Here is a 27,771-nt window from a genome sequence, read left to right on the forward strand (position 1 = left end):
AAAGACTTGATTTGCAGAGTATACCTTTGAAGAGGATTTCTAGATGCACTGAAGAACAGTGTGATTCAGAACTCCCAAGGCTGTATCAGAGATATCCAATGCAGAGGCCAGACCAGCTGGTGACTAACAACATAAACATGAGCCATTGTTATGAAAATATTCTCACAAGAACATTCAACAATGGCCTCCTCAGAACAAGATGTCAGTTCCTTGGAAAATGGAATAGTCAGGGCATGCGCAGTAAAGACTGTGCTTGCCATGATATCACGGGGTCTTGTCAGCCAATAGCAGGCGATGAGTTATTGATCTGTCCCTGCTCAGATGATGTCACATTTAACTCTTCAGAGGTTAGTATATAAAGAGCTAACGTGGCTACCGGGGGGGGGGGCGGGGGGGGCTACTTCTTCTGCTTCTGACTGCTGGCTGATGACTTCCACCCTCTACTCTTTTTGCAATGTATTGTCATCTTATCTAACTGTATGCTGTATATAGGCCTAAGAGCAACGTAGCATAGAGGTAACATAAGAGAAAGCCTGGTTGCCATGCAATGGGACCGAGAGCTGTAACGCAAAGAGGACTTTCTACAGAACAATTGCTTCGCTGTGTAGAGATACGCATCTGTATATCTGTTTACTAAATAAACTCCTGAAACTTTAATGATGTCTAAGAAGTCTATCTCCTATGCTGTTGCTGTGATGAGAGTCGAGTTATCACACTTCCTGTGATATGGTCCCGAACGAAGGTGTAGTGTTGTTGCCCATAGCAACCAACATATAGATTCTTTCAATTGGTGCAGTGAAACCCAATGCTGTCTCGCAGAAAAAGGCAGAAAAGGTCCGGGGCCAGAGATGTCAGTCTATCAAGGACTTTCACAGCAAAACAAGAGGAGAAGACGTGGAGAGGCTTATCAAGTAAGATAAGTGATTGCGAGGCTGCAAGGAGCCCGGAGCATGGAATGAAGTTCGAGTAAATACAGCGGCGAATCTCTAGGGACTGACACAATAAAAAAGTAGTGCGGTTCCACCCCTAAATATACAATATTCCAAATACACCCAAGAAACTGAGTTTTTTATGAACCAAAAGTTCTCTTGTTTATTCTTCGTATGTTATCTCTTCAAATTGCGGATAATATGTGTAGATACAACATCAGACCTTCACTTTACATAACAAAAAGGCATTTTGTGATGTGAAATGAAGGTCTGATGTTGTATCTACACATATTATCCGCAATTTGAAAAGATAACATACGAAGAATAAACAAGAGAACTTTTGGTTCATAAAAAACCCAGTTTCTTGGGTGTGTTTGGAATCTCTAGAGATGTCAGGAACTGTGCTGGACACAGTTAATGCCAAAACAAGATCCAGGGAAGGAGCAATCCGGGGCAGCGGCTGGGCAAATTGCCGTAAGGGGAACAAATGGATCAGCAGAGAAGAGGTCTCAGAAGCTCCGAGGGGCGTCCAGAAATTTGTGAGAAAATTTGCCACAGCTGTAATAACTGTCATTCGATTTGAGGAGTGTCTACCTGAACAGGCAAGTGGAGTTTAGTTGTTATAGAGTATAATCTGTATTGTATTTGGTGATATACAATAAGTTTGATAATGCATTCTGTATGTTATGTTTGTGGCCGCGAAATCCTCACCCCCTCCCGCAGGTTTTTAGAGAGGGGTGGCGCGGTAGCAGCTGCTCAGATCCAGTGTGGGTTTAGCTCAGTGAGTTTGGAGCATATGCATGTGAGGGATGTACGGCAGAAGTTTATGCAGCGTCCATGTGATTTGTGTGAAAATGCATAGTTCTTGTGATTTAATGCTGTTTCTGTGTAGTATGTTACGGTTGAGTTAGTGCTTATGAAGTTTGCAGTTTGAGTTGTGTGGTTTCCAAGCCATGGGTGAATGATTTCAGTTTGTCATGTATTTGGCATAGCAGGGGTTTGTTTTTAGCTTTCAACTGTATATGTGGAAAGATTTTTCCCGAGTAGTGTGTTTCTTTCCTGGTTGCGCTGGGCACACAGGAATGCAGCTGCATGCCACTGTGTCATTCTACACGGAGCCCCCTCCTTTGGAGTGAGAGGGAGGGGTGGATGGATGACATCGGCATATGTGAGATTGTGTTTTTATCACCTCCGCACAAAATGACATTTTGCTATGTCGGGGGGGGGGAGAATAGTAGTAGGAGTTTGCTTGTGTTTTTTTTTTTTTCTTCTATATAGGAGGTTGCTTGTGTTTTTTCTCCATCACAGAATCTGAGTTCTGTGTGAAGGTTGAAGATAGATGAGACAGGAGTACCTGTGTCTGTCCATGAGTTCATTCATTTTTCTTTCTTTTCAGCATGTATGAGTTAGATGTGGGATTTGTGTGGCGGAACTTTGTGGGAGTTTGTGAGATGTCCTGCAGGGTAGACTGTGGCTCACAAACAGTGTGTCTGAGAACAGAGATTTTTGAATCAGGAAGATATGTATCAATCACATGTTAAAACTGTCAATGTGTTTGCATAGTTTTTTTTTTTCCTTTTGTATGTCTAGCCGATAGAGGGCTGATTGTAAGACAAATAGCAGACTTGCGGTAGGCCTGTCTGGCATGTTCCAGTTTCCAAGATGGAGACACAGTTCAGGGAAAGGCCTCCCCAACCTTTGTGATGTAGGAAGCTCCCATAGGTGACCGGGGGGGGGGGGGGGGGGTGCTGGAAGAGCCCACGAAAAGGCACACCCTCAATGAGAAGCTGACAAGCTAGCATCATGTCAGTGAGGGTGGAGGCCGGGGATCCACATCAGGGCTGTGCAAACGGGCCCCTTGCACGGAGCAGCTGATTGGGGATACATAGACTGGACAGAGACACTCTACAGAGTATCTTGGATACCAGATTATTTTCCCAGAGTCTGGGCACGGGGAAAAGAATGCCAGAATATGTGAAACAAGCAGTTGCTATGATACAATCATGGTTACTGAGGTAGTAGGAAGTGTTTTTTCCAGCAAGGTACATGGAGACACATAGATGTCAGATATTTCCCGCGGAATGATTTGCAAGAGCGGTTTAGGGGTTATCTGGGTTACTTAGGGGATTATTCCTTTAAGTGATGCACCTTAAAAAGCGGTGCAGCATGCGTTCCCAACAGAGAAAGGGGGGGGGAACAGTACATAAGAGTGTACCGGAGGTGGAAAAAAAGGAGTTGACCAATCCAGGTGTCCGTCGCCGCAGCTGCAGAGCGGTAAACGTTTTTTTTTTTTTTTTTTGTCGTGGACAGGACCGGAGATTGACAAAGAGGTCAATGCTGGGCTGTTTGTGTGTTTTTGTTTCGTCCACTGATTGGTCAAATATATATTTTCCAGCTCCTACCAAGTGTAGCACGTAGAACAGAACTGAAAGCAGTTCAAGGGGCAATTAAAAAGAAGCAAGGCAATTAAAGGAATTGCCATTTACAGAGTGACAGTGTATCAGTAGAATGTTTGCCATAGGACTACCTACCTAGTGGGCATTCAGTGATTCTCATGCAGGCATATGAAGCTGGCATGTGTAGCCTGAACCCTGTGTAGTTAAAGTTCAAAGCACACCTTCCTACAGTAAGGTAGCCATTTTTGGGCAAGTATAGAGGTAGTAGCATTGGCAAACATTGGTCAGAGGGTACAACAAACAAGACTTCTAGCAGAGCTGGTTGCGATCAATGAAGTTCTAGGTAAGTAAAAATGAAAATCAGTAAGAGCATTGCAAGCTCAGCTGAAAAGTAGTCTGCAGGTAGCAGCAACATGTGTGTGGCATCCATACTCAGTACATACTGCGGCCGAGTATGTACAGAGGGGGATGAGGTAAGAGTTTCAATGAGGTAAGAGCTTCCAAATGTGAAGTCCATGGGAGCATATTTTAAAAAGGTAAGTACTTATGACATTGTAACATAAAGTAGGGGAGAGGAGTGTAGCTCCAGTCTACCACAAAGAGTAAACAGAGTTCAAGAGAACTATAAAGAAACGAGATCAATGATGGTATATATTGATCAATCTAAGGTGTACAGAGTACAAGCCGCAGGGCGAAACCCAAATCATTAATAATAATTGATTTGTTTGTATTTCGGTTTCAGGAGTTTGGCAATATGGAATCGAGTAAGCTGAGGTGCTAGCAGCAGAGACAGAGACAGACATGTCAGTCGGATAAGCGAAAGTTTCCAAAGTCTAATCCTGGTTTGGAGAACAGCGAGATTTCTGAGATCAGAAAGAGACTAGAAAAACTCACTGAGCAAAGCATAATGCAAATTGCTAATTTTTTTCTTTCTTAAGGAGGTGCTCTCATAATGAAGAGAACCGTGCTGGTGGTGATCCTAGGTTGCCATTTCGTCCTAGGAGACCGAGGAGAGCACATTCTCATGAACAATAAGGGGTTAATGAGAACACAAGGCCCAAGCAGGTTAATGTTTGGAGAAAAAGGTACTGATCATTTTGCACTTCCCTCTGATTGGCCCGACTGGACCGAAACAGGGAAGGAGGAAAAGATCACTCATGCCAGGTGGAAACAAATTTCATGGCACAATGTTGGTTCAAGGTATGAAGGGTCAAGTGTGCTGGAAGTGTGATGTGAACGGCAGCTTAAATCTGCTCTTGAATGTCACACTCCCGGAACCAACGCACCAATCCAAAGTCTTGTTAAAAGGTACATTGCAGTACAATGGGTACATGCAAAAGGTGGAGTGTGTTGTTCAGGATTACCTCGTCTTGGTTCTCCAGAGTGAAATGGTTCTAGATTGGAGAGGAACAAGCAGTAAGTGTCACTTCTCCTCCAGGAGAGAAGCAGTGAACAATATCACACTCTGGAGCAACCAACAGAGGGTGTCTCTGAGACAACTATACACACGTAAAGGCTGGAAAGCAGAAGGGTTTTGGTTCTCGAAACAAGAAGTAAAAATCGAGATCCAGCCACATGTTCAGGTGAGGCACAGACTAACCAGCAAGCTCATGGTGACCCAGAACTCATTGGGGTGTGTAAGGGACTACAATGGTCCTAAAAGCCCCCTTACTAAGATGTGAAGTAAAACAAAAGTTTGCTTTCCTAAAACAGAAGAATTTGCGATAATTCAGGTTGGAGTGAGCTCGAGATGTCTCCCAGGCACCACTGCTGAATATATGCAAATTAACCATTTTACCCTTAGAAGCTAAACACACCTCCAGAACCGCTGGAATGCAATGATGCGTCAGCTTGTTAATATGTACAGAGCCATAATAATCCAACATGCATACAGACTGTTTCGGATTGTTTGATCCTCATCAGTGCACGGCATGGATTAATTTGGCTCTATGGAGTAGGGCTTGTAAATCCGAGAGGCACAGACCTCTCGGATTTACAAGCCCTACTCCATAGAGCCAAATTAATCCATGCCATGCACTGATGAGGATCAAACAATCCGAAACAGTCTGTATGCATGTTGGATTATTATGGCTCTGTACATATTAACAAGCTGACACATCATTGCATTCCAGCGGTTCTGGAGGTGTGTTTAGCTTCTAAGGGTACAATGGTTAATTTGCGTATATTCAGCAGTGGTGCCTGGGAGACATCTCAAGCTCACTCCAACCTGAATTATCGCAAATTCTTTCTGTTTTAGGAAAGCAAACTTATGTTCAGGTGACACAGAGGGTGGGGAGAGCGATCCCAGGAAAGGGAGAGCCTACAAAAGTAACACCATCCTCACTACACGGGTCACAATATGAGACAATATTACACAGTCCATATTCAGCCACTTATCCTCATGCTAGATGGGTAAGTGAGGAGGTACTCTCAATTGAAAGATTGCAGTGAGTACATTCTTCCTGACCTAAAGTACGCATTTTGCCTCAGGACATAGGTCCAATCAGGACAGTTGGGAGCATCTTTTGTCATTAAGATGCTAATCAATTTCCCAGAAGAAAGAGCACCAACAGTATTCTTCTGGGGAGGGCCACAAGGGTTAGCATGGGACGTGAGTTTAATGGATCAGGGACTTTTTGGAGTAGAGAAGTAGAATCCTGGGATACATCAGGTAGCACCCCGGGGACTCTCTATGATGGAAGGGTGATGGGACTAAAACAAGGGAGTTTAAAAATAGCGCCCTTAGTCCGGGAGGATGAAGGACCATGGACATATGGTTTTTGTATTCCACAGTCACTAGAGTTTAAAGGCTTAAATAGATCTTGCATAATGAGAAGGGGAAATGTGACAGTAAAAGTGGGGGTTCCCACGACTCCTAAAGCTCAGGTAGTCACCCTGCCAGTGACTACCCAGGAACCCCGCCTACCGTCATGTGATACACATCAATTTGTAAAAAGTGGCCCTTTCCAGTTAAATCAACTGAAGGTGACTCCAGTTATCGTGGAGGCCCAGCTTCAATTGATCACTTGGCAGATTAACTTAGAAGAGTGGGTAATATCTACCCTAACTGCAGCACTGTCACTGCCATCCTGCTACAGGCTTTTATGTCATAGGCACATTCCACAGGGAATAGTGTAGCTAGAAGAAGGTCCCGGGATTTAGCAGATACAATCTTGGGAGGCATGGGCGCTGGAACGGGGGTAGCAAACAGTGTAGACATAGAAGGTATGACAGAGGTCATTCAACAATTAGGCACATTGGGACAACAGAATGTGGGTACCCAACATCATCTGAACTTGGTTTTGGAACAGTTAACGCACAACACATATAAAGTTCAGGGGTACACTCAAAGGCACATTCAAATAATTCTTCAGAAGATGATTGCACATGCTAGGGCTACGGCATGGGAAACAGCATGCCTGTCTATGCAGACCGAGTTAACAGTGGATTTTAAGATAATGGCTCAAGCCTTATCAGAAGGTAAAACTCCTTTACAACTGAGACTTGACATGGAGAGATTTATTGATTTTCCTGGGGAAGGATCTTTTGCATGGAGGCACCGAGATGTCTGGGTAAACAGGTGGAAAGAGTGCAACAATTCTTTATGCACCGCTACTTCCTTAGTTCCTACTGATGGAAAAACCCAGGTAGTTTTTCCGGTAGTATCACTGGGGACACCTGTTTCTTCCACACGTCTTACACTATGACCTGAGAGGTCAACGTTTTTTTGGTGCTAGATGGGGATGTGAAACAAGTAGATTTGTGGTTACGCTGGCATTTCTTAGAGAAGTACCTGTGTTTCCCGGGGCAAGTCAGATTTAGTGAGTACGCATGCTGGCTCAATAACACAGAATGTGCAGCTGCCATTCAAAAGATCCATCCTAAAGCCAAACCTATATGTCCAGTGGCTGAAGGAAAAGTTTGTTTTTTAAACATGATGTCTACTGACACATTCATGGTACTTTTCATAATTGTTCCGACAAGGTTGATCTTCCAAGGGGAACTTATTGTGTGAGCGGAGATCCCATATGGATTCAGTCATCAAGGTTTGACTTTTATTCCTCAAATTGTTAAAGGAGTCATCAGGGAAAAAATAAGTGCTACTTACCGGGGACTTCCTCCAGCCCCAAGCTCCCAGCCTGTCCCTCGCCTCAGCTCTGCAGTCAGCCATTCGCCACAGCTCGCTCTCGGTCCCCGGCGATGACGTCAGTGCGACCTCCAGGTCGGCCTGTACTGAGCCCGCGCGGGCGGCGCTGTCAATCACCGCCACGAGGGCCGAAGCAGACTGCGCTGGCGCAGTAGTTCTGCGCCTGTGCAGTCCGCTCCGGCCCACGTGGCGGTAATTGACAGCAACTTTGATGACATCTAATGCTGGGCATACATGATTCGTTTTTTTTTTTATCAATCGAGCTGCTGATGGCTTGATTGATAATTTCCGACCTGTCCGATACCCCGCCGGATCGATTCCCCACTCGATGCCAGCGGGCAGGACAATGGGCAAAAACGAAAAGTTGATAAGAAGTGCCCGTGGGGACGAGCGGGAATCGATCCGGGCGCCGGGTGGCCGGGGACAGGCCAGCATCGAGCCGTTGGCTCGATTCCGGCGCATAATCTAGCCGTGTATGCCCGGCATAAGAAGTCTATCTCCTATGCTGTTGCTGTGATGAGAGTCAAGTTATCACACTTCTTATGATATGGTGTCGATCAAAGGTGTAGTGTTGCGCAAAAAAAAAAAAAAGTGGGATCAGCGCATCACCAGGCCGCCTCTGAATGGCCTCTGCTCAGAGATGCGCTGAGCCCCCCCAGAAACTACAAACGCACCTTGAACCCAAACAGAGGCTCTGCATATACTCCAAAGGCAAAACTGTTAAGTGGGAGCAGCTGACCAGAAATAAATCAAAACATAGCAAAGAAATGAACAGCGCTACTTAAAAACAAGGTGTAGTGTTGTTGCCCATAGCAATCAACGTATAGATTCTTACACTATCCACTTAAATCCAGTCCATAAAACATCTAGTATATTATAACCTAAAAAATGCCACTTGCACTCTCCGCATACACAGTTCAGCAACAGCCAGTGTGAACCAGTCCTCTCAATTCCACTTGCACCACTATTCCAACAAACGGCAATCCTTCCTTTTCCTTAGGTAGTTCAACGTTTATGCAATCAGGACAATACAAATGATAAAATTTGCAAATGTCTAACTTATGGTATGTGTTGGTTTTGTTCATAAACAACTTTTTATACATGTTATGAAATATAATAAAAGTGGGCATAAAATATCCCCATTCATCACATCTGCATTATATCTGATATTTAAGAATTGTTGTTTACAATGACGTGCAGTAGCTGGAATCACAAGATTTAAAGAACAAGTGACACCCATGCTAACCTAGAAATAAAAAAACACATATATAAGTACATAAATACTACTTCTACTTACATAACAGATGTATTGTGCTATCCACATAACGATTCCTGTGAATTTTACAAAGGAAAAGCAGAAAATCCTATTCTAGGCAGTGGCCATTTTGTCAAGCTAATGCTGACATCATATCCTCCCTGACTCTTGTTTCCCCCCCTCCCTTCTCTTGCTCATTGTGTATTCATTAGCTGCCCTCCTCCCAGAGTCTTCAGACACTCCCACTGAGGTGTATACTAACAACTGCACTGTCTTTTTTTATTTACACATCCAATCACTGAGTCACCTCAGCCTTGCTTGTAAACACAAGTAATCAGAGGGAGTTCCTGATAAGCAGCTGGCAGGGAAATAAATGAAAGAGTAGGAATATATTATAGATAAAAAAACTCCCAGCATTCAACTCTTTGAAAATAGAAAACTGAGAGCCCAATATAGTGTAATATGTATTGGATAATGGGTAGGAAGAAATGAGACGCAAGTATTATAATTACAAACCTGGGTTACCTCCAAGGCGACCACTGAATAGGCAGGTGGGGAGAACAAGCCTGTCCCCACTCAGGATTAAAACGTCGCTCTCTGTATACAGGGGAAGAAAGATGGTGTAACACCCTTCCACCAAGGGTGGATAGCTTGATATGTAGAGATGTACAGAGGCACCAGTAGGATAAAACGCATTGAAAACGTTTAAAATGTTCGGGATGCGGTGGTGGACCAGCCAACCCAAAACAGACACAAGTACTGTCGATTAAAGTTGTAAACAATTTATTTGCATACTCCTAGAACAAGTTGCAACGCGTTTCGCCGGCAAAATCCCGCTTCCTCGGGCAATAAACAGGAGTGGTACACTGAAAAATGACAGAGATTAAAAACGACAATCAGGTAACCGTGTATGGCGTGACTGCATAACGGTTATGTGATATGAACAAAATTGTACATACACGAACAAGATGGTATATCTTTAGTTATGTGAAAACAAAATAAATTATGTACAGGACTAACACATCATTAAGTGATATACAGCAAGGTCCCATCTAATAAACACCACTGGTGTATGGTGAAAACCAAAAAAACGTTAAATTATATATTAAATTAATAATTTATTGCCTCACTATATGTTCCTATGACACCTGCTCCTCTATTTTATATGCCTAATCTTAACGAAAAAATTCACAGATCGTAAATACCCCAAAAAATTACTACAGGACGCACATCATAAAGCAAAAACTCATAACCCCCCACAATCCACTGTAAAGACACAAACGAATGATACACCCCGGTTCATCACTAAATACAGTTCTCAGCACTTATCCATTCGCAACATCCTTAACAAGAGATGGGAAATCCTACAACAGGATCCCCACCTCCGATCCATCTTACCCCCTAAACCAGCAGTAGCCTTTAGATGCACCCCAAACCTTCGTGGCCTTCTAGCCCCCAGTAAACTACGCCCACCACCTACAGATCCTGCTCATAATTCCACTCTCCCACTACAGGGTTGCACCGCTTGCAACCAGAAGAGATGTTCAGCCTGCAAATTCATTCATCAGACCACCTCGTTCCGATCTCAAGTCACCTATACTGAACTTCAAATTAAAAACCACATAACCTGCAAATCAAAATACGTTATATATGTCATCTCATGCCCTTGCCAGCTTCAGTATGTGGGTAGAACTACCCAACCTGCAAGGAGCAGAATAGGACAACACTAAAGGAATATCCTCAACAAATACCCCCTCCACAGCGTTTCACGACACTTCACCACCCAACACGACAGTAATCCGGAATTTTTTCACATCACCCTTATTGAAACTACCCCACATAACCGTTCAAATTCTTTTGAGCTCCTCAAGTCACGTGAAATGTATTGGATTCAGATACTGAAAACTCTAACTCCAGGTGGTCTAAATGAACAGCTGGAGAAATGTATTAATTAATCACCCTAATAATCACCAATATTTCTCTTTTTAATCCGTCCTCCTTTTTATTATTACTGTTTATATTTTTAATGTATTTTTTATTATAATTGATTCATATCATGTGTAATAATTTTTGTCCACACAAGATTTGATGTATAAGATAACGTGACTATTTTTATTTTTACCTTTATTTAGTATGTTTTATCTTTTAAATTCTTCAATACACTTCATATAGTTTTATTAATCTTCTACTGCTATAGTCTATATACGTTTGAAGTTTTTCTTTTGTTCTATTGTTCCTTTATTCTTTTATTCTACTTACCATAATTAATGTTGACACAGGTATGTTGTTATTTTTTAATACTTGGGTCACTCAGATATGAGTAGAAATTTGAGACATAATCTGTCTTATACACATTTCCTGCAACACTCCTGTCAATTTCCTTTATTCTGTCCCCTTGTTTATTTATCTTTTTTAAACAGCAGGTGTTAGCATTACTCTGCTGTTACCCCCATAAATAGTAGATCACGCCACAGTGTCAAATTCCCCGGTTCATAGACCCTTAGTTATACAATGAGTCCCTCCTCTCCTCTTCCTCTATACGCAGGAGCAGAAGCGTATCTATAGTATATTACATCTATCCCCACTACCCCTTTCCCCTAACTAACATGGCCGCGTACGCCTCACTGGTGGATACTGTGGTAGACGTACGCCAGCCAATACAGTCATCCCACGCATGCGCAGACACCCCGGCGGGCGCTACATTCAGTGCGCACTGCGCATCAGACCATCCCCTTTGTTCCGTCCTATGTGAAGTTCCGCTCGCACAGTAGACAATAGAGAGGCATTATCCCCGCCCACGTCCACCCCAGTGGCCACTATTCCCCGTCCAATGAAACTCCTCCCAACTTGGATACACATCACTTCCGCACTCCTCCGGCCCACCTACGTCACTAATTGTCTAATTGTCCAGCTATCTCCCCTATTTATTGCCGGTGTTCCAACATTTTAGCTGACCTGACAAAATAGCATACAAATGCTACTGAGCATGTGCAAAGTCATGCAGGTCATACATTAACCTGCTGAGCGGTCTGGACGAGCTCAGCTCGTCCAACACTGCCAGAGGCTGCCGCTCAGGCCCTGCTGGGCCGATTTCCACCAAATAAAAAGCAGCACACGCAGCCGGCACTTTGCCAGCCGCGTGTGCTGCCTGATCGCCGCTGCAGCGCGGCGATCCGCCGCGTGCAGCGGCGAAAGAGGGTCCCCCCAGCCGCCCGAGCCCAGCGTAGCCGGAACAAACAGTTCCGGCCAGCGCTAAGGGCTGGATCGGAGGCGGCTGACGTCAGGACGTCGGCTGACGTCCATGACGTCACTCCGCTCATCGCCATGGCGACGAGGGAAGCGAAACACGGGGGGCCGCTCATTGCGGCCTTCCGTGTTATTTCTTGCCGCCGGAGGCGATCGGAAGATCGCCTCCGGAGCGCCCTCTAGTGGGCTTTCATGCAGCCAACTTTCAGTTGGCTGCATGAAATAGTTTTTTTTTTATTTAAAAAAAACCCTCCCGCAGCCACCCTGCCGATTTAATCAGAACGCCAGGGTGGTTAACCCCATAATGCCCATCAGCAGCATTAACCTTTTCAACCCCAGTTAGCTGCCTGTGTACTGATGTGCAATCTCCACTATCCAAGTGGACATAGAGTTAGAATAAAAAGTTGTCCGAGCGAAGCGAGGACCGAGCCCGCAGCCCAGCGAGCGAAGCGAGCGGGCAAGGGGACACTGATTCTACTAACAAGGGGTATATCACTTTAAATGTATGCCGTTTTGTCAATGTATGCTAGTTAGTTGGAACTCCTGCATTTCTACCTGATCGGCACAGAGGTGCCAAGCGTAGATCTGACTCCGTGCTGGTAAGTGGATAATATTTATTGCCTCACTATATGTTCCTATGACACCTGCTCCTCTATTTTATATGCCTATTGTACTTGATCCTCTATTTATAACCCCCACTATCTCTCTATTCTCCGGGCTACACATCCCTTACCATTTACTAGTCTCTTCCCCCCCCCCCCCCCCTTCTCTAGCAAGCCTTACACATTGTTTTATTGGTATCATAGGTGTTTCATATAGATTTGACTTTGTGTATGTGTGTATATTTATGCACACACATATTCTCATACTGTTACAAACCGTTTCTGTTCATCTGTACTTAATGGTCCATGATCTTTCCGGCATAGTACGTTTAATTTAATATATGTAATGGATTGCAGAGATGCCGCCGCGCGGTCTGGCAGCGGGGCGGCTGTCTCCGCGTTCAGACCGGCGGTTTCCGCAGAGCAGCATGCGTCTGGATTGCCTGGGCCTTCTAGTGCACACAGATGGAGAGCTATGCGCGTGCTGGAAGGCAGGACCTTTATGCCAGTAGGAGAGGGATCAGCTGATCAGGTCACACCCAAGCTTAGGATCACTGTGTCATTGCTGTGTTATTCTCTAGACTAGTTCCTGGGTGTCGAGACCAAGGACCTCACACCTCAGACTAGGACTGTGCTTTATATCTGTTATGACCATTTGCTCTGTCGACCTCTCTCTTGCCTTCTGATTCGGTACCTCTGCATATCTGCCTACCTGTTGCCAAACCCTGCCTGTACCCGGTTACTGAATCAGCCTTCTGTCTCTGTACCTTATCTGCTCTTGTGTTGCCAACCTGGCCTGCCCGTCCCTCCAGGCTGTCACTCATCCCTTGAGTGCTCAGTCTATCTGTACTAGCTGTGACACTATTCCACCAAGTGTCAGTTAGCTATTAGGACTCCTGCTCCTCAGAGAGTCCGGCCTGCTAGCAGCCAGTGGCCTTTACTCCTCTGGAGTCCCCTGGCTGCAGTACAGTCTATTATCTGATCACCAAGTATCACTGGTTGCCAGGTTCTCTCTATTCCCTCTCTCAAGGAGATAGTCCCTGCACAGCCGAGGGCCACCTGCCCCTCAGGTGGTTCCTGGCCGAGCTGCCTGTGTTTCCCGCCTCACGAGAGATAGCCTACAGTTACACCAAACACTTACACTTCATTAGGTGTCCAGAGGTTAGTCATACTTGTATTATTGGTGATTCTGTTGATCATCCATAATCAAGTATACATCTGTATTATTGATGATTCTGCAGATCATCAATAATCAGATTCTCTCTGTGTGCTGACACCAATCGTTACAATATATAATTTAACGTTTTTTTGGTTTTCACCATATACCGGTGGTGTTTATTAGATGGAACCTTGCTGTATATCACTTAATGATGTGTTAGTCCTGTACATAATTTATTTTGTTTTCACGTAACTAAAGATATACCATCTTGTTCGCGTATGTACAATTTTGTTCTTAACACATAACCGTTATGCAGTCACGCCATACATGGTTACCTGATTGTCGTTTTTCATCTGTCATTTTTCAGTGTACCACTCCTGTTTATTGCCTGAGGAAGCTGGATTTTGCCTGCGAAATGCGTTGCAACTTGTTCTAGGAGTATGTGAATAAATTGTTTACAACTTTAATCGACAGTACTTGTGTCTGTTTTGGGTTGGCTGGTCCACCACCGCATCCTGAACGTTTTAAACGTTTTTAATGTGTTTTATCCTACTGGCGCCTCTGTATATCTTTACATATTCAACTCTTTGGCACTCTTTGGCACCAGGGCCAGTGCTCCTAAAGTATGTCATAACTTCAAACCATAACAGCAGAAAAAGTTTTGCAAGTTTTGAATGCAGGATTAGCATCTTTATCACTTAATACACCCAGACCAGTTGCTGATGAAATTTGATTTTTATGGTGACAATACCGCTTTAAAGGTATGCTCTAAGGGGGGTGGGGGAAAAAGAGTTGAACTTACCTGGGGCTTTTAATGGTCCCCACAGACCTCCTGTTCTCGCGCAGCCAGTCACCGATGTTTTGGTCCCCGCCGGTTCACTTCCGGAATTTGCGACCAGGGGCGGACTGACAACTCATCGGGCCCTCAGGCAATAGGAGATTATGGGGCCCCATACCAGTGTTGCCCACCTTTCACGTTATTTTTTACAGACTAAGATATAATAATTTACTGATAACACATGTTTTATACTGTTAAAAACTCCTGCGCCGAAAAATTGGTGTGGTCATGCTACAGAATGTGGAACATGCCAGTGTGAACCAGTACTCTCAATTCCACTTGCACCACTACTCCAATAATCTGCAATCCTTCCTTTTCCTTAGGTAGTTCAATAGTCACGTCCCTCCTATATGAACAGGCCATCCAATCTTGGGGTCTGAAGCGCCTTGGGACCGTTTCCGGGTCGTCCCTCGCCACTCATGAGTGGGGCAAAATATATATGACCTTAGCAGTGGTGTAAAAGGTCTGCCGAGGAAGTTTGAGCTCTGCCATAGTGTTTCCCCTCAAAATACATGTAATCTGACAGCATCTCACCAAAAATCTGCGCACTTTGTCAGAGGTTCCTCCAAAATACAGTTAGTATGACAGTTGTTTCCCTGAAATAGGCATAATCTGGCATCAGCGGTTTCCCCAACATACACATAATTTGGCAGCGGTTCCCCAAAATATGCATAATCTGTCAGCAGCGGTTTCCCCAACATACACATAATTTGGCAGCGGTTCCCCAAAATATGCATAATCTGGCAGCGGATCACCCAAAATACATGTAATCTGGCAGCAGTGGTTCCCCCAAAATACACATAATCTGAAAGCAGTGGTTCCCCCAACATACACAATCTAGCAGTGGTTCCCCAAAAATACACATAATCTGGCAGCTGTTCCCCAAAATACACTTAATCTGGCAGCAACTGTTCTTCAAAATAGTTAATCTGGCAGCAGTTTTCCCCAAATGGGTGCCCCCAGTATAGGTAACCAGGTCTAAAGGTATCCCCAGTGGAAGTAACCAGGTCTATAGGTGTTCCCAGTACAAGTACCCAGGTCTATAGGTGTTCCCAATTTAGATAGCCAGGTCTACAGGTGTCTCCAGAATAGGTAGCCAGGTCTACAGGTGTCTCCAGTGTAGGTAGCCTTGTCTATAGATGTCCCAGTACAGATAGCCAGGTCTATAGGTGTCTCCAGTATAGATAGCCAAGTCTATAGGTGTCCCCAGTGTATGTAGCCAGGTGTATAGGTGTTCCCAGTATATGTAGCCAGGTCTATAGGTGTCCCCAGTATAGCCAGATCTATAGGTGTCCACAGTATATGTAGCCAGGTCTATAGGTGTCCCAAGTATATGTGGCCAGGTGTATAGGTGTCCCCAGTATATGCAGCCAGGTCTATAGGTGTCCCCAGTATATGCAGCCAGGTCTATAGGTGTCCCCAGTATATGAAGCCAGGTCTATAGGTGTCCCCAGTATATGCAGCCAGGTCTATAGATGTCCCCAGTATATGCAGTCAGGTCTATACGTGTCCCCAGTATATGTAGCCAGGTCTATAGGTGTCCCCAGTATATGTAGCCAGGTCTATAGGTGTCCCTGCAGCGCTTGCACAGCCGTGTCCTCGCTCCTGCTGACGTCACCAGAAGCGTACTGCGCAGGTGCAGTGGGTTTGCAGCTTTAAAGGACAACTAAAGTGAGAGGGATATGGAGGCTGCCATATTTATTTCCTTTTAAACAATTCCAATTGCCTGGCAGCCCTTCTGATCCTCTGCCTCTAATACTTTTAGCCATAGACCCTGAACAAGCATGCAGCATATCAGGTGTTTCTGACATTGTCAGATCTGACAAGATTAGCTGCATTCTTGTTTTTGGTGTTATTCACACACTACTGAAGCCACACAGGTCAGCAGGGCTACCAGGTAACTTGTATTGTTTAACCTCCTTGGCGGTAATGACGAGCTCAGCCGATTTTCATAATTTTTTTTTTGTCTACCTTGATCGCCGCCGCCGAAGCGCCGCTACCCGCTGCATTAGAGGGCTGCCTTACCCCCCCCCCCCCGAGACCCCGTGCGCAGCCTGGACAATCAGCAATCAGTGCCAGGCAGCAGCGCTTAGGGGTGGATCGGTCGATGACGTCATCACGATCGTCGCCATGGCGAAGGGGGAAGCCCTAAAGGAAATCCCGTTCAGAACGGGATTTCCTTATGGGAAGACGGCGGAGATCAGAGGGGCTGGGCGGACGCCGCAGGGAGGGGGGAATCATGTAGCTGGCGCTAGGCTAGCTACATGATAGAAAAAAAAAAAAAAAAAGTGTGCTGTGCATCCACCCTGGCGCATTTAATAGAACGCCAGGGTGGTTAAAAGGAAATAAATATGGCAGCCTTCATGTATCTCTCTCACTTCAGTAGTCCTATAAAGACGCAAATTCTGGAAGTTAACTGGCGGTGGGGACCAGAACATGGGTGACTGGCTGGGAGGGCAAGAGGTTAAAATTCAATAAAATCCTCAAGAGGTTAAAATTCAATAAAAGGATATTGGAGGTAACCTGAACCACCTAAAAGAGTGGGTGGGGCTGACTTGCAGGTACTGCTGATGTACACCTCCTAGCAGGTATCTTGATGGGCCATATCTAATTAACACAATCACAAGTGCACATAGAAGATTTTAGCCCTACCAAGAATTAGATAAATAGCTGGGTAACAAATGTTTTGACAGAGCATGAACATAATCCGCACATTACACATATGGTTCTTAATAAAGCACAATTTAATGCAATTTGAGTTTGGACACAGGTATTTTTTTTGTAGGTATGATGCTTAAAGAGTAACTGTTAGACATAAAATCAAAAACAAGTTCTCTACTATAAGCTGTGAAATATGGAAAATTGATGCTATCCAGGCAATTCAAAAGCTTAAAATCACTCTCACTTTCTTTACCAGTAATATCTCTCCCCATGCCCCTAGGCTTTTACATCGTACGCAAGGCCGCAGAAGAGAAGTTGCAGTGCATACTAACTCAGCCTAATTGGCTGAAACCTCTATCCCTCCCATTCTCCCCGCCCTCACCTCTCTTCTCGTCTCTGATTGGCCACCTTGTCTCCTTCAGTGGTCGCAGGCCGCCAGCTGCTAGGATGCAGGGAGGGGGGCCAGCACCTGTCCTCGGCCCCCATCCTTTAGTGTGCCGGGCCTGTCCCCTCTGAACTCCAGCAGCATCCGCCTCCCCTGCGTCCCCCATCGGTATCTCCTCCCTGCACTTTTACGGAGCACAGCGGGGAGGAATAAAGGTAGTGCACACAAACTCACCTACTAATTGTTCCAGGCGCTGGAGTTCCGTCTATAGTCTCTGCACTACCGCTGTTTCAGCCTGTGGGACCAAGATGGCCCCTGCTACAAACAGAATTCCCCTCATTTACTATTTTTAAAATCTCTGAAATCAAGACATGGACAGCACAATACATCTGCTATGTAAGTAGAGCATGTAATTATCAACCTGCATAAGGGTTTTTTTTCCATACATTCCAGGCTAATAGTTGCTCTTTAAAGGAAACCTAAACTGAGAAGGATATGGATTTGGATGTGGATTTTTCCTTTTAAAATAATACCAGTTGCCTGACACTGTCTATTACTTTTAGCCACAGCCCCTCAACAAGCATGCAGATCAGGTGCTCTGACTGAAGCCAGACTGGATTAGCTGCATGCTTGTTTCAGGTGTGTGATTCAGCCACTACAGCAGCCAAAGAGATCCGCAGGAATGCCAGGCAATTGGTATTGCTTAAAGAGACTCTGAAGCGATTCTAAATTCACTTTTTTAACATGTAGCCATGTTAAGAACTATAACCCCTGCTGAAACGCTGATATCCCGTGGCAAAACGAGGGTTTTATACCTGCCAAATCCCCCCCTGCAAAATCCACAACTTTCTTGGTCGTGGATTTTGCTGCTCATGGAGGCAGAGCTTTCAGCTGCAGCTCTGCCTCCATGCGCGTCAATTGCCACGCGGATCTCCGCCTCTCCCCCGCCCCTCTCTGTGACGAAAGATTGAGAGGGGCAGGGAGAGACGGCGATCAACGGGGATTGACGCGCTGAGAGGCAGAGCTACAGCCATAAGCTCTGTCTCATCGGGAAGTGCTCCCCGGAGGTAGGAGAGGGGATTTCGGGGGTTATGAACCCCTTGTTTTGCCACGGGATAGCAGTGTTTTAGCAGGGGTTATAGTTCTTAACATGGCTGCATGTTAAAAAAGTGAATTTAGACTCGTTTCAGATTCTCTTTAAAAGGAAACATCCATATCCCTCTCAGTTTAGGTTCCCTTTAAGTTTTGGCTGATGAGCAAAAAAGAGGAAGAGGATTAACGGTGAGACCGTATTATTTGTATGAAAAATCGGAGCTCTGCATGTCTGTCCTACCCTGCCTTTTTATTACAGTTGAATAGGGTTTTTCTGATAATTAATGTTTTGACTTACCATACTTATTTGGGTATTCATATTCTAAATAAAACTCTGGGAACTATGGCTAAGATATGTTTTTTAAAGGGAACCTGAGGTAAGAGCGATATGAAGGCTGCCATATTTACTTTTAAACAATGCATATTGCCTGGCTGCTCTACTCATCCTGCGTCTCTAATGCTTTTAGCCATAGATCCTGAACAAGCATGCAGTAGATCAGGTACTCTGACTTTGCTGGCTTTTATTGGATTAGCCATATGCTTGTTCCAGGGTTTTGACTCACACTACTATGCCAGAAGATCAACAGGGCTGGCAGGTAACTGGCATTGTTTACAAGGAAATAAATATGGCAGCCTCCACATCCCTCTCACCTTGGGTTCCCTTTAACAATTAGGTATGCAATACATTATTGTGATGTAATGCATGAGACACCCACTAGATGGCGCCAAGCTGACTGAGGTCAAACCAATATTCTCTGTATAAAGATCTGCTCTTACCTGTCCCCTGACACCACCAAACTTTTTCTCCATGCCCTTGTTATGTATCTCTTACCTAGACTTTTGCCCTTCCCTTTTATCAGGCCTCCCCTCTAACTGTATTACTCCCCCTTCAATCGGTAATTAATGCAGCAGCCAAACTGATCATCTCCTCTCATCGCAGAGACTCTACAACTCCCATTTGTAAAGCCCTCCACTGACTCCCCATCCGCTTCAGGATCAACTTCAAAATTCTATGCTTGGCCTACAAATCGGTGCACAGGACCTGCCCAACCTATGTCTCTGATTTTGTCATCAGGCACATACCCTCTCTGATCCTTCAATGACCTGCACCTCTTCGTACTGCCCATTTCTCACTCCCATGAATGTTTGCAGGACTTCACTAGTGCCTGGCCCCACTCTCTGGAACTCGCTCCCACCAGCCATCAGACTGTCCCCCACCTTTAATACCTTCAAACAAGCGCTCAAGACTCACCTCTTCATGCTCGCCTACCCCCTCTGCAGCAGTACCATAATACATTCTGCCGGGCAACCTCTCACCAGATGCACCTATTCTCTCTTCCCCCACCCTTTAGGCTGTAAGCCTCTGGCAAAGCCCTCCTCCCTAGTGTTTCCAGCTTGATTATGCAATCTGAACTGTCTGATACCCCTCTTGCAGAGTAGAACAGACCCTATTTTTTTTTTTTACAAAAGACATTGAACTACTGTTATCAGTGACTTTTGCATGATCTTGTTTTGTTTTGAGTTCCTTGTCCTACCTTGTATGTTAACCCCATGTATCTATTGTGCAGCGCTGCATAATATGTTGACGCTTTATAAATACATTAAATAATAATAATTATGCTGCGGTGGTGTGTTGCGTAAGCCCTTGCAATTTACATGTATGCAGTGTTTTCCCCAGAGTCTTTAAAGAGAACCCGAGGCGTGTTTAAAGAATGTTATCTGCATACAGAGGCTGGATTTGCCTATACAGCCCAGCCTCTGTTGCTATCCCAAACCCCACTAAGGTCCCCCAGCACTCTGCAATCCCTCATAAATCACAGCCGTGCTGTGAGGCTGTGTTTACATCTGTAGTGTCAGTCTCAGCTGCTCCCCCGCCTCCTGCATAGCTCCGGTCCCTGCCCCTGTCCCTTCCCTCCAATCAGCAGGGAGGGACGGGATGCAGGCGGGAACTGGTGTTCTGCAGGAGGCGGGGAGAGTAGCAGATTGACACTATAGAGATAAACACAGCCAGCTCTGACAAGCTGTTTGTCAGCAGCGTGGCTGTGATTTATGAGGGATTGCAGAGTGCAGAGGGACCTTAGGGGGGTTTGGGATAGCAACAGAGGCTGGGCTGTATAGGCAGATCCAGCCTCTGTATGCTGATAAGATTCTTCAAACCAACCTCGGGTTCTCTTTAAAGGGACTCTGAGCAGTGCAGAAACTATGTAAAAATGCATACCATTTTGAAGCTCTCTTTCTCCTCTTTCTAACGATATATAAACCGCCGCCCTACACCTTTTACTTTTTGATATTTTTGCGATCGAAATCGCAGTGGCCGCGATTTTGATCACGAAAATAGCGAAAACTAAAAGGCGTAGGGCGGCTGTTTATATATCGTTGTAAAAAGGAGAAAGAGAGCTTCAAAATGGTATGCATCTTTCCATAGTTTCTGCACTGCTCGGAGTCCCTTTAAGCCTGGCGTGCCACATTGCTGAAATTGGTGAGCGCCCAGGTGAAATTATCCCTGTTCTGTGTGACTTGTACATTAGTGAGCAGCGGCAGCTGTGTCATTGCAGCCGGCCACTGTCACTCAGGGACGCTATCTCTGCCCTCCTCCCCAGCTCCTGTCAGTTGTATGGAGGAGCGAGGAACGCAGGTGACGGCACACGCAGCTCAGTTGAGCCGCAGATCAGAGAGGAAGCGTGGCTCTGCAATTTCTGGAATGTCTAGCCAGACGCTCTTCTCCTTCTCTCCCTGTACTCGTCCCGCTGCCAGCCACTGCACGTTTGTGTGTAAATCTCGCTAGCGTCTGCTAATGAAGGAAGGGGGCCCTCTAACTCAGCCCCCGCCAGCTTGAACTTAAAGAAAACCTAAACTGGAAATTAAAAGTCAAAATAAGCATACACAAGTCATACTTACCTCCCGTGTAGTCTACTCCTCAATCTCTTCCTCCTCTCCCGCGTCCTGTTTGTCCACTGTGATCAAGGGAATTCTCCATCCTCCATTTTGAAAATTAACATTACCCCATAACAGCTTTCTGGTCAGCACACTGTTAAACTGTAACATCATCCACTTGAGTGATAGGGAAACATGGACATTGCCGGGCACATCAGTTGTCCACTCAGCTATAACCGACAACAACTGATATATAACTGACAGCAACTGATATATTTCAGTTCTGACAAAATGGTGTCAGAACTGGAAGGAATCATTGTCAGAAGAAAATGGTGAGCTTCTGAGAGGAACTGATGGCAAGGTAACTATTTAATGTTCATTTGAAGTTACCTTATGTGTTCATTTTACATAATTTTACTCAGTACAAGTTCCCTTTAAGGATGCTTGACCCTTTGACCCCCACGATTATCCTGTCCTGAGACTGCTTTCCCCAGGCCATGATTGATGCTAGAAGTGAGTGTGACTGGTGTGAGGGAGCTGCAGCTTGAGGGGCAGAGAGGAGAGTGAGCCAGTGTACAGATGGCCACAGACTCACCCAGGGCAAAGGCAGGGAAGACACAGAATGATAAGTGAGAGGCACTCTGGCCCCTTGACAACCACACAGCTAGCAATATCCCGGTGAGGTGAGTGACAGTGTTATTGCAACCAGCAACCAGGTTCAGCCTGCAAATTTAAAAATGAAACTACCAAGATTTTTCTTTCCATGTTTCCTATATACGTGGGTGATGTAAGAGGGGTTATCTGGGCCATAACATGATATTGATAAGCTGCCTGCTTTTCAATATCATGGCTATGGCCCCGAAAACCTCTTTTCCACACTAGGACCACCCATGTATACAAGAAAAACTGCCAGTTGTATTCTCAAATCAGCAGAAAGGTAGTTAGAATTTTAAAGGACACTTTAACTATTACAAGAAAATGGCCAGCTACTTACCTGGGGCTTCTTCCAGCCCTTAAAGGGACTCCGAGCTCAAAATCAAAATGAAATTTGTTCTCACCTTGGGCTTTCTGCAGCCCACCGTAGGTCAGGAGGTCCCACGACGGCGTCCTGGCTCTTCTCCCAGGCCTTATCCCAGAGATGGCTGCCCGGGGGCTTCCGGGCGGCTCCAGGCGACACTGGCCCGAGTGTCGCGCTCCTTCTTCCGCGTCATCACGGCGGCTGTCATGACAGTACTGCGCATGCGCGATTTATTCGCGCATGTGCTGAACTGTCACGCCGTGATGACGCGAGGCGGCCGGCGTGTGAAGTCATACGTGATGTATGCGGAAGAAGGAGCGCGACACTCGGGCCAGTGTCGTCCGGAGCCGCCCGGAAGCCGCCAGGCAGCCATCTCTGGGAGAAGAGCCAGGATGCCGTCGTGGGACCTCCCGACCTACGGTGGGCTGCAGAAAGCCCAAGGTGAGTACAAGTTTAATTTTGATTTTGAGCTCGGAGTCCCTTTAAAGTTGTTCTTATCCCTTACAGTCATTCACGCTGCTTTGTTTCTCTGCTGTCCCCCTCTGAACGCTGCATGCGTGGCCACGTGCCACTCACCTCCTCCATCACCTTCCCGTGACCGGTAGCGTTTTGCACTTGCACGGATCAAGGAGGTGCGGGGCTAAGGAACAGAACATCGTGGAATGGCGGTGAGGAAGCAGGAGGACTTCAGGGGCTAGTAGAAGTCCCAAGTAAGTAACTGGCCATGTTTTCTTCAGTTAAGTATCCCTTTAAGAGATTCCAGTACAAGAGATGGAGCCTAGACTGTCACTTTAATTGTGTGTGTGGGATGGGGTGGGGGAGGGGTGTTGACTCCCTACCTAGTAGCACCCACCATTTCCATCCCCACCCCGCTACTTTTTCATACCATCCGGCTGGAAAAAATTCTAGGTAGAACATTGTGTATGCATATGACAAATGCCAATTAACCCCATTAATTGGCGTTTGGGTGTTAGTAGGATACCTCAGGTACATTGGTAAGCAGCATGTGAGGAGGAGCAAAATCTTGATTATGGTGTGAAACATTGACTGTTCAGCTCCACACCTCCACTTCATGCAAGATGCATTTCATCTTTCTGTAAGTTTATGCTTTTGAACCATGCAATTTTTTATGGAGAAGTTACAATAAATTGTTTTATTAAGAACAATATGTGCACAGTGCAGGTTATGTTCATTTTTTCTTACAACAAGCAGCTTGTCATTTACGGTTTGCACTGTGGCAGCAATGCATTAAAAACACCTGATGTTATGAGGATAGGAAGGCTGCCATATGTATTTATTTTTAAACATTGTAAATTACAAAGAAACTGAATAGTCAGTACCGGGGATACAATATGTGACATATTGTATCCCAGGTACTGACTATTCGGCATTGTGGTACCTGAATGACTGCTATAACAACTAAAGTATAACTTTTAATGCCGTATTAAAATTGTTTATGCACATTAATAAAAGCCCATGTTCCAGGCTGTATAAAGTATTGCACGCACAGTCACGGTGAGGGGTTCTTTGCTTATCCCCACCATACCCCCACCACACAAAAACACACACCATGAGAAGTTTGTCAATATGGTGTGGTTGGGTTGTTGCTCAACCTCCAAGTGACTTGTGTAAATGGTTGCCCTTATTATTACAGCCGCTAACCACTGAACCACCCACAACTGTCAGGGGGAGTATCAGTTTTAAGTATCTGTGATGCACATGAATCAACCAAGACACTGGGTTCATATATGGATATGCATCTATGCACCCTACAGTTATATTTTTGATGTGAGAAAAACAGGGTAACCATTTACACAAGCCATGTGGAGGGTATTACACCCCACCCCGTATTGACAATCTTATCATAGTGTGTGCATGGGGGGGATCAGCCAATAACCCTTCACCGTGACTGTGATGGCAACACTTTACATAGCCCGGCATATAGGTTTTTATTAATGTACATATAACTTTTAATGTTGTATTAAAATAGTGTATTTTAGACTTGATAGCAGACGTTTAGGTACCTTTTGGGCATTGTCCTTAGGACCGTGTGACAAACAATTTAAATTGCCTGGCTGTCCTGATGTTCCTCTGCCTCTTATACTTTTAGTGCTGATCCACACTGGCTGCATATATGTTTTTAATAGTGCATTTCTCAATCACCTGAATGACAATCGTGGCAAAATTGCTGCAATCGATTTTGCACAATTCTCATTCAAGTGAATGGGAAATGAGCTTTTAAAAAATTTAAAGGCAGCTTCAGCCCTTAGCCATATGCAAATCAGATATTTCTGACTGAAGTTTGACTGGATTTGCTGCATGCTTGTTTCAGATGTGTGATTCAGACACTACAGATGTCTAAAAGATCTGTAGGACACCTGGCAACTGGTATTGTTTAAAAGGAAATAAATATGGCAGCCTCTATATCGCTCTGAATTTAGTTGTACTTTAAATGGTTCCTGAATGCAGGCGTGTACATATCTACATGGTTTGGTTCTCCTGAGTCTCCCCACTTAAAAACCAAATTGTATACTGCAAAGACCACAGAGCTTCACTTAAGTTTTGCCTAGCTAGATGAAATTATGCATGTTATTACTGATTTGTAAATTAATCATAAATATGTACATTAAGTGCATTTTTTTTTCTTTTTAAGCTGTAAAGAATATAGGAATGCATTGGATGATTTGTCAAAAGTGTCTCTAAAGAGCTGTCCAGAAGAAAGTTCTCTTCCTACCACGTATGTTTATTTTAAGTGTTCGTTATTGACTTGTTTTTGTCTTCACTTTATAATCAAGAAAATATTTATTTAAAGTTGTTTAAGAATATAGGTATTCTCCAAATCTCTATGCAATTTTATTTTATTTTTTGTACTCAATACATTTGATTGAAATTGCAATGCAGTTAATAATCGCATAAAAGATATGCATCAAAATGTGTTATCTTACCACTCGGCGGATCAGTCAAAAACAACATCTTATCAGTCTGCCGACAGCTTGTACTCACGTGCTACTGTCGGCAGAACGACCGCCCCATAGGAGGGGCTGTCGGACCCGTTGTTTGTAAAAATATGGCATGTGTACACGCCTAAAGGATTCGTTAATTAGTGTACAATAGAATAGAACGAGATATCAAAGATACAACAATACCAATTCGGCTGTTAAAACAAGAACACCGTTAGATAGACTTATGAACACAGAGCAATCAGAAATATCTCAATCTTAATCTGAGCCATAATCCTATATAAGAGATATGAAACATAACATAAATTATGCCCGGTTCACACTAGCGTTGGAGTGGCAAACAAAGTCGTGAAAACTGATCTGATCACCGGTCGATCGGATCTGTTTTTACTCTGTTGCCACTCTGTTTCGGTTCCGCTGCTTACCCTTCATTTCTCCACATCCCCCCACACCCCCAAAGTATATTTTTCTATGTAGACAGGTTTGTTTCTTCACTAGTGGGAAGAAATGTTCAGTTTTCTTATTGCTCCCTTCACGATTTTGCGAACGCCATGTCGGCGAGCGCATAAACATGGCACACAAAACGATGTTCTGGAGTACCCCTTTACTTCCCTAGCCTAGATATTAGGAAAACAGTGTTCTTTCACCCCACAGCCTTGCTCTGGGGAATGTGAGTGTTTGTTTATGCTCGTGTTTATGGCCAACCAGTCCATTCCGGAAAGAGCTTAGCTATCTAGGGTGCCGTAAAACAACAAATTCACCTCACAAGTCATGATCCCCTAGGGTGAGCCCCAATAAACCCTAAAACCGAGAGCCAGATCATATAGCTGCAAGATCTACTTCAGAAGGCTTCTGATAAGCAGGATACAGGGACACATCGTAAAGTCATTAAGCGACCACATTCCTGCACGTAGCCTGAGGATAGTCGGAGAAAATGACTTTTAATCCTCCTTGATATGAAAGAATAAGTCATTCAGACATTTTACTAAATTCATCAGTTTTCTGTCGATGCTAGCCATTTCAAATTTAACAGACAATTATTAAATATGATTTGTGTGTGGTTGGACCACTCAGCACGTCCCTAACACCTTCCGAAAGCAAGCTACAGGGTGCTCTGCAGTGGAATGTACCAATACACACATTTTTGGTGTCTGTGTAACACAGAGAACGCCAGAAGCGTGCCTGTGTCACTCTCTGCAGGTTATAGTCGGCTGTCGCCAAGTTGTGACAATTCCAGTTATTGCATATTGTTTCTGCTTGTCATGACAAAGGGCGGGGAAGGGTCCTGTGGCATACACCACCCATCTCCTTTTACAACTCCGCCCTCTAGCAGAGGAAGAGTTAAAACAACACTGCTGGACACAGAGGGGTGTCTTTTGTCCAGCCATCCATCTTACCATCAAAGGATTGGCATTTCATTCATGGACTACCCAGAACTTTAAATAATTGGATTTACAACTTCTATAGTACCTATCGCGAAGGACACAGTAATTTAACTCAAAGACTGCTCAAGACATTATATTCTGTTATTTTCCACTTCTAAGCCTTATTTTAACTGTACCGATTTGTTTCAATTGTTATATCTGGTTTCTGCATTATTTCTTTAAATAAATGATTAAAAAGTCGTTCGTCTAAGTGCTGTTCTGAAACAATGTCTGTACCGAGTTCCTGTTCTCCTTAGAGAGACACGTTACCATAGCTGATTTATCTGTAGTTTTGCTATCTCTAGAAAGGTTGTAATATTAACCCTTTTTCCTACAGGATTTAGCTAGAGTTAGACTTAGTGCATCCGTACGCTTTAACGCGGATTGGTGGCAGCGATCTGGTCTCTATATGAGATCCCAGATTATATTGATTGTATGTACAATCAATGATTGGACTGTGTGTGGACTCACCAACCAATCCAAAAGGTTACTTTGGCTGTAGTGCAATTCTGCCTTCAGGATTCCCTCAGGGTCTAAGGCTGAATGGAAAACTGCAGCAAAGGGAACAGGAATTGGAGGGTGACTGCACATTCGTCACACCCCCAATGCAGCACTTTAACTTACGTTCCGCTTGGCTCAGCGGTCTGGAACATGTGGTGCTGCAGGAAACTTGTGTTCCATTCAGTGGAACACCACGCCTATGGTGCCTAACCCTAACCACCCCCTGGTTGTGCCTAACCCTAACCAACCCTCATGTTGGTACCTAACCCTACTCTCACACAGAG

General features: G+C 44.7%; 1 protein-coding gene across 2 annotated transcripts in view; it reads left to right on the top strand.

Moving 5' to 3' along the window:
* The window catches only part of PIKFYVE (phosphoinositide kinase, FYVE-type zinc finger containing), a 921,889-nt gene that overhangs the window by 416,371 nt on the left and 477,747 nt on the right, over positions 1-27,771 (top strand). For both annotated transcript variants that reach the window (XM_068244945.1, XM_068244946.1), the window contains one exon: positions 25,256-25,339. In XM_068244945.1, coding sequence (XP_068101046.1) covers positions 25,256-25,339 — 84 coding nt within the window. The remainder of the gene's footprint in view (positions 1-25,255; positions 25,340-27,771) is intronic.

Source organism: Hyperolius riggenbachi, chromosome 7 (genome assembly GCF_040937935.1).
Source record: "Hyperolius riggenbachi isolate aHypRig1 chromosome 7, aHypRig1.pri, whole genome shotgun sequence".
Lineage (NCBI taxonomy): Eukaryota > Metazoa > Chordata > Amphibia > Anura > Hyperoliidae > Hyperolius > Hyperolius riggenbachi.